The 16,671-nt window shown below is 39.8% G+C and overlaps 1 protein-coding gene across 1 annotated transcript in view; it reads left to right on the top strand.

Moving 5' to 3' along the window:
- SIDT2 (SID1 transmembrane family member 2) overlaps nucleotides 1-16,671 on the top strand; it is a 1,446,738-nt gene that overhangs the window by 1,059,936 nt on the left and 370,131 nt on the right. The window contains exon 25 of the mRNA XM_044080965.1: nucleotides 9,366-9,502. Within this exon, the coding sequence (XP_043936900.1) occupies nucleotides 9,366-9,502 (137 nt within the window). The remainder of the gene's footprint in view (nucleotides 1-9,365; nucleotides 9,503-16,671) is intronic.

Raw genomic sequence — 16,671 nt, 5'->3', positions numbered from 1 at the left:
AGCAAGTCGGTGGAAATGATGGGGATATTACAGAGAGAGAGAGAATGGGGAGGTGATGTCAAAGGCAGCTTGGCAGTTGGGAACACTTGAGAGATAAAGCAGGAAGGAAATGGACAGACGAGGAAAGGTGTGGCGATTTATTAAGGATGAAGGCAGAAGGATTAGCCAGGAGAAGCAGGTGGTCAGGAAGAGAAAAACTATAATGGGAAAGATAGTTTCTACCTTCTAAGGAGAAATGGATTTGTGGTGGAGATTCTAGTATTTATATTACAAGGAGGAGGCAGGGGGAGCCAAGGAAGGATGAGGACTTTATTGAAACTAGATTAACTCTCACCAGAGCGGGCCAGCTAATGACTAGATTGTTCCTCTGTTGGGATGGATACTGTGGTTGAGGCAGGAGAGAGGTCCAGTGAAGTCATAAGCCTGTACTTGCATATGTTCTTTAGTCACACTGCCTCAGTGGCATATGGGTTCTGTGCCTGAACACCCATCCACAGTGGCAGTTTTCCAAACTTTTTGTGACGAGAGTATTGGCTGAACCCTTCTCTTCAGGGGAAGCCTAAGCCCTGTTACAGAAAGTCAGCTGTTTTGTCTTTTGTGTCAGCTGTAGGAAGTACACAGTTGGGTCTCTTCAGCGGTCTCCATTTGTGGATTACAGCTGCTAAACTCAGATAGGATTCCTTTGGGAACTTCCCTTCAACTTTTATTATTGTATACTTGTGTTTTCTTTTTGTTTTATTTAGAATAATAATGTGTAGGGCAGCCTTTTATTTTAATATGCATGATATTTACTATGTCTGTTAATTCCTCTAGGGATTCTAACTAAGAGGTTTGCTTGGTGGTGCCTAACCAATGTCAGAGGGCCCTTTGTGGTGTCGACCCCTCTGGCTTTAAAATATTTGCGTTTGTTACTCAAGGATGGCTTGTCTTATGCATCTGTCAAGGTGCGTCTTGCAGCCATTGCAACTTGTCTGTCCATGGGTATCACTCTCATTTTCTGTCTTTGTTTGATTTTCCAGAAGGACAGAGTTATTATACATAGTAATCCATTTTTCATGACAAAAGTTGTTTCTGAATTTACCCTGAATTAAGCCATTAATCCCTCAGTTTTCTTTCCAGAACCTGAAAACAAGGGAGAATAGTCGTCTGCATACCTTGGATGTGCACAGGAAACTTGGGTAATATTTTGACATCAGCTCTGAACAGCCATTTGCTTCTTATTCTGGGGCTAAAAAGGGTCATCTTGTCTTTAAGCAAAGAACTGTTCATTGGTTGTCCTCTGCTGCTTTTTTGTTATTCCCACCACATTAACTCTATTTCGGGAAGGTTAAGGTACATTCCACCAGAGACTTATCCTCTTTGGTAGCATATTGGAAAGGACTGGACTCTAGAAGCATTCTAGAGGCAGCAACTTGGTCTTGTGTACATATGTTTGCAAAGCACTGCAAACTGGATTTTTCCATGCACAGGAAGAAACTGTTGCAGAAAAGAGGAAAATCCCAGGATGCAAAAAACTCCCTTACCAGCCTCAGTAAGAAGCTGAGATCCCTCATAAAATCCTCCAAAGCTAGTTACGAAAATAAAATTGCCAAAGATTCCAAAGACAACCACAAGGCATTCTATAGCTATGTCAATAATCTAAATGGCAATGCTCTGATCTGCTCTGAGCTACAACAGAATGGCATTAAATATACTGATCCCAATGATATTGCCAATATCCTGGAAATCGATTCAGTGCAAACTTCACCCCCCTCTCACCCCCTAAAGGGCCCATCTCAATACCGAAAGATTGCCAAATTCTGGTAATAATGGCCACATAGGTAAAAAAACACACTCTTCAAAGCTAAGAATACAGCATCCATGGGAACAGACGACATCCCAGGCTGTGTACTACATGAACTACAAAATGAACTGGCACCTCACCTAAGTGTCGTGTATAATCATAGCCTCACCTCAGGCTTCATGCCCACTGAGTGGAGGACAGCTACAGTTATCCCACTCCACAAAGGGGGATCCACCTTGGATCCCGGAAACTACCGTCCCATCAGTCTGACAAGCCTTATCTGCAAGGCCATGGAGCGTATTATCATGGAACTTATAAACAAAGACATTGGCAACCTTCAAACACTGGACCACACCCAGTTTGGGTTCATGAAGGGCCGATCTTGTCTCCTGAACTTGATTGACTTCTTCGAATCAGAACCCAAAGGGATAGACAAGGTTAAGGTGGTCCACACGGCCTATCTAGACCTTGCCAAGGCCTTTGACACCATCCCCTACTCTGGAATCATAGATAAACTTACTAAGCTGGGCATTAATCCCTACGTCACCCAATGGGTTGCTAACTGGCTTACTGATAGAACCCACACTGTAAAAGTAGCCGACTCCAAATCCAGCTCCAGACAAGTGACAAGTGGAGTACCTCAGGGTTCAGTCCTGGGACCGCTCTTGTTTGGCATCTACTTCTCTGAAGTACAGGCCAACACTAAGGGACTCTGGATAACAAAGTTTGCAGATGACTGCAAACTGGGAGCCATTATTGAATCCCCAAATGATGTGGATACTCTACAAAAGGGCCTTACAGAAACAGATGCTTGGTGCCAGAGCTATGGGCTCAAGCTCAATGCCAAGAAATGTATAGTTATCCCCTTTGGGAAAAAACATGTATCCGTGAATTACCATATAGGTGGCAGTACACTAAACACCGAAAGTTTGATAAGAGACTTAGGGGCACAGGTTGACAGTGGTCTCACCTTCGATAACCACATCGCCACAACAGTCAGATAATCCTTCTATGTGGCACACCTCATCACTAAGGGCTTTTCATCCAGAAAATGGAAGTCATTGTCCCACTGTACTCATCCCTCATTAGACCCATTATAGAATACAATGCCCCATTTGGTATGTACCTCTCAAGACATCTGCAACAACTCGAAAGGCCACAGAAATACATCACTAAAAGAATCACAGGCCTAAAGCAGATGCCCTATGCCGACCGCCTTAAAAAACTCCAGCTATACTCTGTCGCATATCGTCTACTCAGAGGCGATCTTTGCTTAACATACAAGGCCATGTCAAACCCAGAGCTGTTGGACATGCTACACTTAAAGAAATCCCAATCCCTCAGAGCCACACGCTCCAGGGATCTAAACCTTGTCATCACAATAAACAAAACATGCTGGAGGGATAGGTTCCTGACCCAGAGACTCCCCAGACTCTGGAATAGATTGCCCATATATGTCAAGCAGAGAGTGCCTCTTTGGTCCTCTTCAAAAGGAACCTTGACGATTGGATGGGAGAAAGGAAATTCACCCCGGGGATCACGTCAGTCGCCCTGCTAGACAGGGGTCCAGGGAAGTAAATAGTGTGGGAAGAAATAGCCAGGGAATTGTTATGGCTAGGCTTGTATAGGCCCTAGGGCTGATAGCCTAGTACCAACCTATGAACCTATGGGCAAGGCTAGGGAGGAGTAAAAACAAAAAATCTGAGAAATGAAAATTGTAGGAAACTAGATACATTGGAGAAGGGGTGCTGGGAAATGGATGAGGAAAGTACAACAGAGATGAGAAGGCAACTGCAAAGGACAGTAGCGAAGATGAAGACATCAGAGAAAGGTGGGAGAAAAGGGGGGGTAACAGGTAAATAATAAGGAAAGTGGTGAAAATACATTGAAAGGGAACATGGGAAATATGGAAACGGCAAAGAAGGGAAGGGAAAAGAATAAGACCTGACAGACTGTATAAATAAAAGATACAGGGATGTTGAGAAGGGTAATGTGGAAAAAAAAAGGAGACAGAGAGAGTGAGTGATGCTAGAAAGAGGCATCCAGTGGTTAGAAGGTCTGGGTTGTGCAAATCTGTACTAGAAGCCTAAGCAACAAGAAGGATGAGCTGGGAACACTAGTAATTGGTAATGAAGCCAAAGTGGTTAAGATAATTGAAGCATGGAACTAGCACAAGAAGACTGGACATTTTAATCACAGGGTACATAGTATTTGGAACCAACAAGGTAGGTAACGGTAGAAGGTGTTTTTCATTTGCAGTTGATTGGAGGGGAATATATAGTACAGGGAGTGGTAGGACTTGGAGAAAATGGTGAGAGGGATTGGAGCAGTTTTAAGTACAATAGGGAAGGTGCTATAGAAGGTTAGTTCCTTGGGGCATAAAATGAGTTAGTTTATTGAAACCCTTTGCAGGTTTCTATGTACAACTGTCAGGAATGAGGATTTGGTAAAGAACATAATTAAGGAATGGGCATAAAAGAAAAGAGTGGTTATGCTGTGAGACCTTAATTTGTTTGAATTAAGCTGAAGCATTTTATCATTAAGGATGGGCAGAGAAAACAAGCCGATCATGTTGTTCAACCTAGAAAAGATTCAGACCAAAGGAAGTGGTTGAAAGCAGGAACAAGACCGTTGTGAATCAAATTCTCTGCAAAAAAAGAAAAAAAAAAGAAGCAGTAATTGATTTACAGGATGTACATTTTAGGGCTTCACTTGTAAACAGTGACTGTGCAAGCTTGTAGTTCACAGTGGCCACGGAAAAGGAGCGAGTCATACCCATAAAGCCCAGATGATGAAAATTGCTATATTCCTAACTTTGAGAAAGTAGAACTTAATGGGCAAGAAGCTTTTTGGTCGTATGAAAAAAAAAGAATGCAAAAGCAAAGAGAGGGGAGAGGAGGAAACTAGTATGGGTCATTAGGAAGGTGAAGTTATCTATTAAGACAATGAGTAGGAATATAGGGAATAAAACAAAGTTAGAACCAGTTGAGAATGTTATGAAGAGGCAAGAAACAAGGCAGCAACACATTTAAGAAGGAGCAGGGTAAAAAGACTGGCAGCAAACACAAATGGAGGATAAGACTTTGTCAGTACGTTGGGGAAAGACAGAGGACGTGAAACATTTGAATAGGCTTAGGAAAGTAAAATGTGTAAGAGGTCAGGCAGTTGCTGAGAATATTAAACTACTACTACTCATTGATGATCAACAAGGTCCTAGAAGGAGCGCTGTGACACTGGTTTAACAAATGATGGAGTAGTTCAAATGATCCCTTAAAAGGGGTGGATCTGAGGGACTGAGAGAAAGCAGCAATGATACATTTCTTCAAAGATTGCACAAGAACCAACCCAAGAATCTACAGGCCAGAAAGACACTTTCAGTGGTGAATCAAATATTGGATGTAATCTTGGAGTCAAAACAGATGAGGTTCTTATATTAGAATGGGAAGTTTAACAAATGCCGGCATGAAGTTACAGCAAGTAGATCTCATGAAGCATATTTGATCCAGTTCCATAGATTGCTATAGAGAACAGAGAGAGCACTGTACGTGTGATCTGTCTCTATTTCAGTAAAGCCTTGGACTGTGTTCCCTACCACAGGGTTTCTTGTGAAATAAGGAGTTCGGTATGGGTGCAACAGGCTGCTAGTGAGTCGAACAATGTCTAGAATGCAGATCAATGAGAATAGTATTGGGCACCCGTCTGAGAGAGGGTGTAGCAGTGGTGTCCCAAGGGGGTTGATGTAGTCCACCCTATTTTAATGCATTTGACCTTTCACTGAACAGGGAAGTTTAGAGATGGCATCAAAATGGAGTGATACTGTCTGATGAGAACACAAACTTGGTGAGAGCTCCAGAGAGACAGAGGAAGTATGGACTTAGAGGTGATAACTCTGCTTCAACACTTTCTAGTGCACAGTGGTGCATCCCGGTTTGGAGGATGGAGGGACAGAGAGAGAACCTGGGGCAGTACTTTCAGCATTGTTAGTATTATTATTGAATGTTTGAACCATTTAGTGTAGTACAAGAGGGTTTCAGTTTGTTTTATTTAATCTTTATTAACTGGGTAGGTGGGCTAGTCCTGTCACCTTTTTGAGTCATGTCCCACATGCTGTTGCACAATACATGTATTAAAGTGAAAATATACACAATGTTAGGCTTTATATTTGGGGTGTAGCTTCCAAGGGTAAGAAGGTGGTACCGGTCATCTCTTAGGCATGTGTTTACTAATATAATAATGTACTCTGTTCAGTTCTGGAGGCCTTAAAGGTAGAAGAAGGTCAAGCTGCTGTTGACTATCAAAAGCCCTGATTTAACCACCACTAACATCCCAATGATTCAGCACTTTTCATTGTACACTAAATGCTCAGTTAACCGGAACTCAAGCAACCGGCAACAAATATCGAAGAAATACAGTACAATTTTCACTTGTTGCACTTTGTTTTCCCCCCGCAGAAACATACCTTACATTCTTAGAGTTTTGGATTTCTAAAAAGGAAGATAGGAATAAATTCCCTCTCTCCCCCAACCTGTGAACAAGTCAAACCAAACAATTAGTGTAGGGTAGAGCATTAGTCAGTCATATTTTTAATAATAGCTCTCAAGTAACCAGAAACTACAGATGTCCTTCAAGGTAGCATCTGCAGTCATAACAAATGGGTTGTCCTGTCATCAGGCAGCCCTTCGGTCGGCCGGATTCCAAAGTCTGGGTCCGGCTTCGGCTGATGTCGCACTTCACCCGACGTCATCTCTGCTGGTCTTCGGGTATAAAGGCATCAGCCGACGCCATTTTCCTCAGTCTTTCTTGCCGCGTGGCGCCCGAAGCAGAAGCTGTTCGCAAGTGCCGGTCGGTCAGATCCTGAGATTACTACTACCGAATACTACTTCGAAGACTTCTAAAAAGCTAAGTACCCCGTTGGGGACTCTTTCTTGCCTCAGCCGATGTCAGAAAAAGTCAATAACTGTTTAACTTGTGGGAAACAAATACCTCATAAAGATTTCCACTCTTACTGTCTGCCTTGCTTAGGCCCAGACCACGACGTAGCAGCCTGTTCGGCCTGTGCTTCCTTCAACCGACGAACGCTTAGGCGTCGGTCGGAGTTTGCTGAACAGTTTTTCGGCTCAGATTTTGCGTACATTATGCCGTCGGATCCTCCGACTACCCAAATTGTTAAAAAACGCAAAGAAAAAGACCGACACTCGTGGTCCGTGGTTTCGGCCGAAACCACGGTTAAGCAAGCCGCGAGTGTCTCGGTTTCGGCCGAAACCGAGAATACCGGTCAATCTTCAGCCGAATCCATGACTACTACTGAGGCTCCTGCTACCTTAGTTGAATCGGCCTCAGAAGTTTTACCTATTACTGTGGTTCCTAGTGATTTATCAGACACCATCTCTTTGGATGTCTCTACCCCAGCACGTGGTGCTGCTAGGCCTCCTGCAGCCATGTCTATTAAGGCCTTTGCCAGGGCTAAAGCAGCCAAAACTGTTAAATCAGTGCCTGTTAAGCCCCCCTCACACAGGCCCACTTCTAGTTCACAAATGCTTACTCTGGCAGAGGATTTAATATCCTTAATTAGGGGATCCCAATCTCACCCAGACTACAGTTATCCCATCATCTGCCAATCCCCATGGGTGCCGGTTAACTGAGAGTTTACTGTAAATGTTTTAACAAACCATTTTAGACGTAGTCTCTCCACAAATTTATTAATTCACTGTCACTCAGTACAGAGTGATTCTTCAGTATATACAGTAGAATTTCTTTGATTTATTTAATACTGTTTTACTTGTCTATGTTCTAACTTTCATTACAATGTCTGTTAATCCCATACTGTCAAATGCTGTACCTGTATGAATATTGCTATACTTGTATATTTGGTACAGATGTTCAGCTGTTCGGTTATATTGCAACTGCAAATTATTTTCTGTTACTGTTGTGTTACACTATTAAGTTGGTTGGCCCTGATCTTTATTGAAAAGTGGTATTAAATCAGTCCACCCACCTGGTAGACAAATACAAAATAAATAAATAAAAAGACCCGAGCAGTGATAAAGATGAAAGAAATGTCATGTGAAGATATGCTTAGGGGAGCATGAAATTTGTTTTGTAGAAATAAAGCAGTAATGCAAATCTTTGAAATTAGGCTTGTTGGAAAGTTTAGTGACTACTACATTAGATGAAGCCAGTTCAAACTGGGCTTTTGAAAACATTCCTCTGTTGAAAGGGTGGTAAGTTAATGGAATAATTTGTCAGATTCATAGCAGTAGTGGGGTGAGGTGGAACATTTGAAAAGGCTTAGTTATGGGTAGGAAGAGGAAAAAGTGATGAGACAACTTCATGTGTCTGTGACACTTTGGTAAACTGGAGCAACTCAGTCTTGAAATAGCACTCAGTATAACACTATACAAGTTTAATAGCGATTGTGTATTTCTGGTCTTGCACTTTTCATCACTATAGGTCTATGTAATAATAAATGGTATGCAGCTATTTTTTGTTTGAATTACAATATTTTGGTAGCTATTTCAGACTATTCGTTAAAATATATGTGATGTCAATTAAGTGTTTAAAATAAGCTGCGAGTCAAAACTTGCTGATTTATTGTTTCTTAATGTAGTGCCTGCTTCTTTAGATTTGCGATTGCTTTTGTCTTATATTATCAAAAAATATACAGCAGAAGAAATGAGTTGTGGAGTAAGCATAGAAAACAAAGGACATAGCTAAAGTAAAAATATTTGGGTATGGATGGATGTGAGCTTTACATAAAGACTTAGGTTTATATTTTGAACCCTTGGGTGAAAATGCCCAAGCACTGGAAAGTTAACAAAGCTGTAACTTATTTGGTCAGAGAGTTTTGATGATTAAAATGAGCTATTTTGAGGAATTAGGTTATGAAAAGAAAGAAAGGTGAGCCTTGAGTCATGAGACAGTCCTTAACAATGTGGCAGGAATTCCTAAGTGCTTGGTGCTAGAGTCTTCTTCTTCTTTCGGCTTTTTCCCTGGTTAGGGGTCACCACAGTGGATCACCTGTCCACTCATGATTGGCAGTGGAGTTTTACAGTGTCAAGTTGCCAGCCCGGCACCCAGCCTTCCACAGAAGGCACACACACACACGCGCACTTACACCTAGGGCCAGTTTGGTGTGTCCAATCCATCTGCAGCATGTCTTTGGGATGTGGGAGGAAACGCACGTGGCTACTTGGTGCTAGAGTGATTTTTTTTTTCTTTTGTAATGCAAGGGAATCAAACTACAAATCACCAGTTTAATAGGAGCAAGATAACACAGTCTTGTTTTCAGCCTTCAGGACTAGCCTGCAACTTGTTTTTCTGTTTGTTACCAAGTAGACCACATTTTTGCAGCAATGTATTGGTTTAAAAAGGTATAGATTTTTATTCAGGAAAACATAAATATAAATTGTACTGGATTTGCAGAAAGAGTACCTGAAACATATAGAACACATTGCAGTAAACTTAAGGCCAATGTGTAGAAGAGCCTGATGGTGACCAGCTGCCAAATTTCAGTCCGTTTTGTAGGCTGAAAAATAGACAAATATTGAAGTATGTTGTTAACTTGTATTTTTCTTCTTTTCAGACACTTCCTTCATGTACATGATTGCTGGGCTCTGCATGCTGAAGTTGTATCAGAAACGGCACCCTGATATCAACGCCAGTGCCTATACTGCTTATGCATCTCTTGCTGCAGTTATCTTCTTCTCAGTTCTTGGAGTGGTAAGACTGTTAGTTCTGTTCTGCCTTCATTGTTCAGACACCAACCCAAGTGCAGTTTGACATGATGCTTTGATCTAGTGTACGGAAATGTCATCATGCTGGTACAGTGGTTTCTCCCTTTTGTAATTTCTCCATGTCTTTTGGGTTTCTAATACCATGACAGGAATGGACCCAATTCCTAAGTCAAAGTATAGTTAAAGTTTGTGAAATTAGTATTGTTTCGAGTTTGTGAAATTAGTATTGTTTCGATCTTCGATATTTGCCAGAAGTGCTTTTTGCAGCACCCACAATGTGCCCAGTAGTGATTCCTGCAATTCATATGGAGTTTCGTGTATCAGTAACATATCTAAGCACAATTGTAAGTTCCTCCTTTATAAGACCCATTTCTCCTACTACTGTTGGAAATGCCTGAGTATCCTTCTTCCATAATGTCCTATTTTCTGCCTGCAAATCCTGGTATTTTATGTCTTTCTCTCTTTCTTTGTATGCCAGACACTGTACTCACTAGGTATAGCAATTTCTGTGATCAATGCTACTTTTGTCTTCTTTTATTGGACTACTTTATCTGGTTTTCTTCCATCTGTTCTTTGAACTGTTGATAATGGGTGATTCCATGTGAAGTAGACTTCATCATTTTCTATGATGCTTTTGTGGCTTATGCTTCCAGTGTTTTTCAGCTACTTCAGTATTATAATGTTTGCACAATCCCTGATGCAACAGTCTTGCCACATTATTATGCCTTTCAGTGTTCAGGCCTTCTGCCATTAGTGTCTCACACCCAGCAGCAAGATGTGCAACTGTTTCCAATTCTGTTTTACAAAACCTGCATTTGTCTGTTTCTCAAACATGTTCAGTAGACTTTGTAAACCAACATGTATGTAGTCTACTATCCTGGGCCACCAATATTAACCTCTCATCTTTTGCTTTAAATTCATCTCCCCTTAACCATTCCTGCATTCAATCCTGATCCGCATGAGGTTGATCCAAGTGTTTTCTGTACTTGCAACTGTATTTATGCATTTTCCACATTTCTTGCCTTCTCATCTGATCCTTCACCTTATATTCTTTCTTTTGTTTATTGGCACATTCGGTTGCTGCCTGATTTTTTATCTACTTCTAGTTTGATTTCCATTCCAGCATGACACTGATATGCTTCTGCTGAACTAAGCAGGAAAGTCATCTTAGACTTATTCTCCTCATGTTTTAAAACGTTCACTCCGTTTGGGTCTTGGTGAGGTCAGTAGATATGTATGCAGTCCTGCGATTACAGATTTATACATGTAATCAATTTCGAGGAGGCCCATACCTCCTCCAGAATGGAGAACATATAGTCTTGGCATGCACTAATTTTTATCACTCATTTGATAAACATGAAGCATCCTCCTTGGTTTCCTGTCCAGCCGATCCAATACCTTTTGGGGCCAGTTAGTCACTCCAGAACTGTAAGTTAAGACATGAAGAGCAGATTGGTTTATAGCTTGGACTTTTTCTAGATATCAGCGCTGTTTTTGGCATTAATTTTAATCTTCTAAAATATTCCATACTAAGTTTTATTCGCATCTACTCGTGTTTTATTGTTGATCCTTCATCACTTCCCAAATGTTTGTATACTCCCTCATGCTCAAGTTCCTTTATATGACATTCCTTTCCCAGACTGATGTTTTCTTGGTGATGCAACTTTCCTGCTGTAAAGGTTGCTTTTGCACATTTATCAAAACCAAATGACATTCGTATATCATCTGAAAAAGTTTTGACCACTTGCAGTTGTGCTTTCTGTTCCTCATCTGATGAACTATACAGTTTTAAATCATCCAAAAAGAGAAGATGAGAAATCTTTACACTTTGTTGTTTTCTGGGAGCCAAATTGTAGCCATGACCTAATCTGTTAAGACAGCTTAATGGGTTAAGGGCAAGACAAAAGAACAGCAGTTGAATTTTTATCCCAGGATTAATAATTTGCCCTTTATCGTGGCTTAACTGCAGAGTGGTTTGCCACTGTTTCCTAGTCACTATAATGTAATTGATCAGTGTAGGGTATATCTTATACATTTTAAGCACTCTTTTATTCATGAATGTGGGAATACTGTCAAATGCTTTTTTGTAGTCTAGCCATGCCATACTAAGAGTCTTCCCCTTTTTACAGTTTTCCATTATGACTTTATTTAACAACAAATGATACTTTGTTCCATAAGACTTTCTTTTGTTGCCCTTTTGTAGTATTTCCATGATTGAGTTTTTTCTTCTAAAGGAGTATGAACTCTACTGGCATCAATTCCAGTGTATAGCTTATTCGCCATTGGAAGGTAAGTTGTTGGTCTGTAGTTTTTAGAAGAGCTTGCAGGTTCACTCTTAAGTAGGAGTATTGTTTTTCCTGTTGTTAACCAGTTTTGTGACTGTTTGGGATACACATATAAAATATTTCTTACTCATGGCTGAATCTTCATGTAAAGATGTTAATACTTTTAGCCGGAAGTTAGGTACTGTATCTGGGCCTGGGGTTTTCCAGTTAGGAGCTTTACTTAACTTTGTTTCAATCTCTCTAGCCGTTACTTCTGCCCATTTCATATCTTGTACATTTGAATTTATATTCTTTTACTTGTTCTATACATTCAGCATCTTTGCTATATTACTCAGGTTTTCATAGATATTTCTCTAAAATGTATCTATTTCTTCACTGATAAACTAGTAACCAAAAAGGGCAAACCGTCAGCCAGAGCAGTATTCCAACTCACTTTATTAAAACTCCAACTCAAGTAAAAATCCACAATATTCCAATAAATAATCCAGATAAAACTCCACTGGGTTCAAATAAAAATCCACAATATTCCAATTCAAAGGTTTAGTGCTTTCATTCCTGATTACATAGGACTTCTTTAGAACAAAGAAAATGGAATAACCCCAACCTTATATATCCTTAGTTAATTGGCTAATTAAACCCAGTTAAGTTAATACAATACTAAAATGCATAATATATATACATTTATAACCTATATTTTACATTTAAAAGAAAATAAATCGATGTGTTGTGTCCTAAAATGTTTTTCAATTTAACACACTATTGATACTAACAAACTCATCAATACCAGGAAGTGTTGTGGCATTGTGCCTCAACTGCCACTTGAGTTCACTAATATTCACATTTTCATCAAGCATACATCCCTGATGATCTTTCAATAGTTGTTGCACAACAAGAAATCCAAAGACATGGCCATGATTGCTGTTATGTCTGTATAGTCATCCCCTTTGGCAAAAACAAAGTGCCCACAAATTACCACATAGGTGGTAATCCATTAAGTACGGAAGAAGTAATTAGGGACCTGGGGACCCAAGTTGATAGTGATCTCTTATTTGAAAACCATGTGGCCAAAGTGGTTAGAAAAACAGTTTATATAGCCCACCTAATCATGAAGGGATTCACATCTAGATCAGGGGAGGTCATCGTACCTCTTTACTCATCCCTCATCAGGCCTATAATTGAGTACAATGCCCCTTTTGGGGTGAACCTTAACAGACACCTGCAGCAACTGGAAAGACCCCAAAAGTACCTCACCAAGAGGATCAAAGGGCTCAAACAGATGCCATATGCTGCCAGGTTAAAGAAACTCCAGCTCTACTCAGTGGCATACCGCCTGCTCAGAGGCGATCTGTGCCTGACGTATAAAGCCATGTCCAATCCGGAATTAATGGACATGCTGCACCTCAGAAAATCCAAATCCCATCGAGCTACGCACTCAAGAGACTTGAACCTCAGCACTGAAATAAATAGGACATGCTGGAGGGACAGATTCATAACCCAGAGGCTCCCTTCACTCTGGAATAAAATCCCAGTCCAGGTTAGGCAGAGTCCCTCATTGACTCTCTTCAAGAGGAATCTTGATGAGTGGATGGGAGATCGTAGGTTTACCCCGGGTATCACTTCTGTGTCACTGTTAGACAGAGGTACAATATACTAACCTCAAAAAAGGGTATAGCAAAATTAATTTAAAATGGGTGGCGAAAGCCAAACACACTCTGGCTAGGCTTATAAATGCCCTAGGGCAGATAGCCTAGTATGAACCTATGTATAAAGCTCAATGCCACAAAACTTCCTGGTATTAATTAGTCTGTTAGTATCAATAGTGTGTTAAAATTGAAAAGCATTTTTGGATAGAACATATCAATTTATTATTTTCTTTTAAATGTAAAATATAGGTTATAAATGTATATATAGTATGCATTTTAGTATTGTATTAACTTAATTGGGTTTAATTAGCCAATTAACTAAGGGTATATAAGGTTGGGGTTATTCCATTTTCTTTGTTTTGAAGAAGTCCTGTGTAATCAGGGATGAAAGCACTAAACCTTTGAATTGGAATATTGTGGAGTTTTATTTGAACCCAACATTGTGTTGGAACATTGTGGAGTTTTATCTGGATTATTTATTGGAATATTGTGGATTTTTACCTGAGTTGGAGTTTTAATAAAGCGAGTTGGACTACTGCTCTGGCTGATGTTTTGCCTTTTTGGTTACTAGATTTTCAGTGTGGAACTGAGTGTTTTTTGAGCACGCTCAACAGCTTGTAGCAAGTGCCTATATGGATACCACCAGCCAGCAACGTAACTTGACAGATTTAATAGAGAGTATAAGCCAGCAAATCACTGTTCATGCGACACACATTTATGGCATTTTGGAGAAACGCTCTGGTAATAGTATGTTTGGTAGTTTGGGTGTGCCTTTAACACAGCCCACACCACAGGTTTCTTAACATGCATCTTCCAGGAATGAGAATCATACAACAGAGGTGCATGAGTCAAACAGAATTGGATTAACTGGCTGGAAAAATAATATTTATAACTTCAATGACAAAAGTGTAAAGTCCAAAATGCACTATACAAACACCATATGATACATCCTACTGCAAAGTTTTCTTTTACTGTAATTGATATCATAAAGGGTAAAAAATTGAATAAAACTGGTTTGCACTCTTTATTAAACTCTAAGGAGAAAAAATGGATTATTAAGTTAGGTGGTTTATTTCCACCAGGGCTTAATGAACAATTCGAGGTTAACCAATCGTGTTTCTTTTCGTACAATTTATACAACAGTATTTGAGTTGATTCTATTACACTGAGGAAGGCTCAGTGGACTGCCAGCCGAAACCGGTCTGTATTTCTTGTTGTGTAAAGAATAAAATTATTTCACCAAGGACACAGTTTGCTGGCTCTGTTTCTTTTTTGATGTTCATTTTGTAATTCTTGGAGCCGTGCAATTGCACTCGCGCAGGAAGTACTTTCATTTTGTTGCACCACGTTCTACATCCTGCTGGGAGCCTGTTCGCCTGGTGCAGTCTGTGGATTTTTCTACAGCATTAATCATACCATTTGGTTGGTTTTCCTGGGTATTGTGTTTATTATTGGTTTGGTGTTCACTCGTTCATACTGCTGTGGAACTAACTTTATGGTTTATTATCGAAAATTTTGCTTTAGGACTTGTACGCGATTTCAGCAATAATTGTGTGTTGGAACTGTTACCATCGCTTGGTTTTTGGTGCTATATTGTTACTCGCACATTTGCTTATTGCGAGGATATCTTTACCATCATATGTTAACTTCCTTGTAATTTGGACTCTATCGTTAAAAATTGCCTATTGGATGCGTACCATTTATGACTTTAATGTATGACTTGGCGACTGCCATATTTGGACACTACTCCCCCCCCCGCCCCTTTTTTGGATTATTCTTTTTAATTATGGACATATCATTCTCCTGTTTATGTGATTTGGACTAATTTGGTACTTCTGTACGCTTGGAAACATTGGGACCACTGGTTATACCATCTAAGGAAACGGGACTTCATGACAAATACTGTAGGACTTGAATTTATGTTATTTGAGAGATTCTGCAGCAAGTTGAAGGCATTAATAGTTATGCTGATTATAAGATCACATTCTATATATGTTGTTTACTGATTTACACACATTTGATTATTTAAACATTTTTCTTTTTATAGGCTAGCCATTACAACAATTTATTTTGAACATGGTTAATTTTAGTTGTTGAATATGGTGAATTTTCCACCTCTTTATGCTTATTCTGTATTGGAAGCATACAACTTGTATCACTTTTGATAAGTGTTTTTTGGCCAACTTTGAATTTACCTGTTTGGACTTTTACTGTCTATAATACCATAGCTATTGTTCTAACCAATTAGGGCACTGTTTAGTACAGTGACAATACTTTTTGTTTGCATCTGAATTTATTAGCTTCTTAGTCAATATCAGTAATGGTGGCCATTGGTATCATATATCCAAGTTTTGGTTAGATTGCAGATATCACCAGGCATTTTATTTGGGCCTACTTTGATAGGGGTTAGGTCCCTTTTTTGACGAAACATTCCCCATGTGTTTTTTGTTACAATAGGTTTTTGACCAGTCTGAGCACTGTTACTGGACACTTCGGTAACACGATATATATTATATATTTATACACATTTTGGACTTTTTTAGTCTCATTTGTTTTCTGACAGGCTTGTGTTCTTCTCTCATATAATTTGTTAATAAGGAGACGTAGCATTTGATACTTTGTGATCTTGCTATTATTGTCTCTTGTTTTTTGTAGAGCCTTTTGACGTAGCAGATTCTGGGCTGCTATTGTTGTATTTGGCTCTATTTTCATTTGGTTGATTTGTGAGTGCTTGATTGTTTATTAAATGGATCTCTTAAGTTTGGTCTCCGGATTGTCAGCTGACCGTGAAGACCTGGGAGTATTTGGTCTTGGTCCTGGCATTAAAGATTCTGATATAGCAGAACCGATGGGTCCGGAAACCATGTGTAACATTGGTTTTGATAAATTACATAAACATCTTAGAATATTAAGGACAAATGTATGGCACTCCAAATTAATAAAGGCATAGATTGCCAAAAATATAACTCCACGGGGTTTGAGAGTGAGAACACAGCCTCTTGTCAGTGAAGCGGATGAGGCACTTAACAGTGAATGGGCTGATATTCAGCAACAAGCCACTATGTCCTTTGTAAAAGCATTGGGCAAATTTTATGACCGTATAGTGGATCGGGAGGCTGATACTGTGCTCAAACTGGCCAATGACGTTAAACCTTTTGAGGGGCAATTATTTTTTCAAAAACAACTTACCAAAATGGCTAATGATTTAAATAATTTGGAAGAACAGT

The sequence above is a fragment of the Protopterus annectens genome, chromosome 8.part0 (assembly GCF_019279795.1).
Source record: "Protopterus annectens isolate FY-2018-M chromosome 8.part0, PAN1.0, whole genome shotgun sequence".
In the NCBI taxonomy this organism is placed as follows: Eukaryota; Metazoa; Chordata; order Ceratodontiformes; family Protopteridae; genus Protopterus; species Protopterus annectens.
Note: the sequence above shows the minus strand (reverse complement) of the source record. Positions and strands in the feature narration are given on the sequence as shown.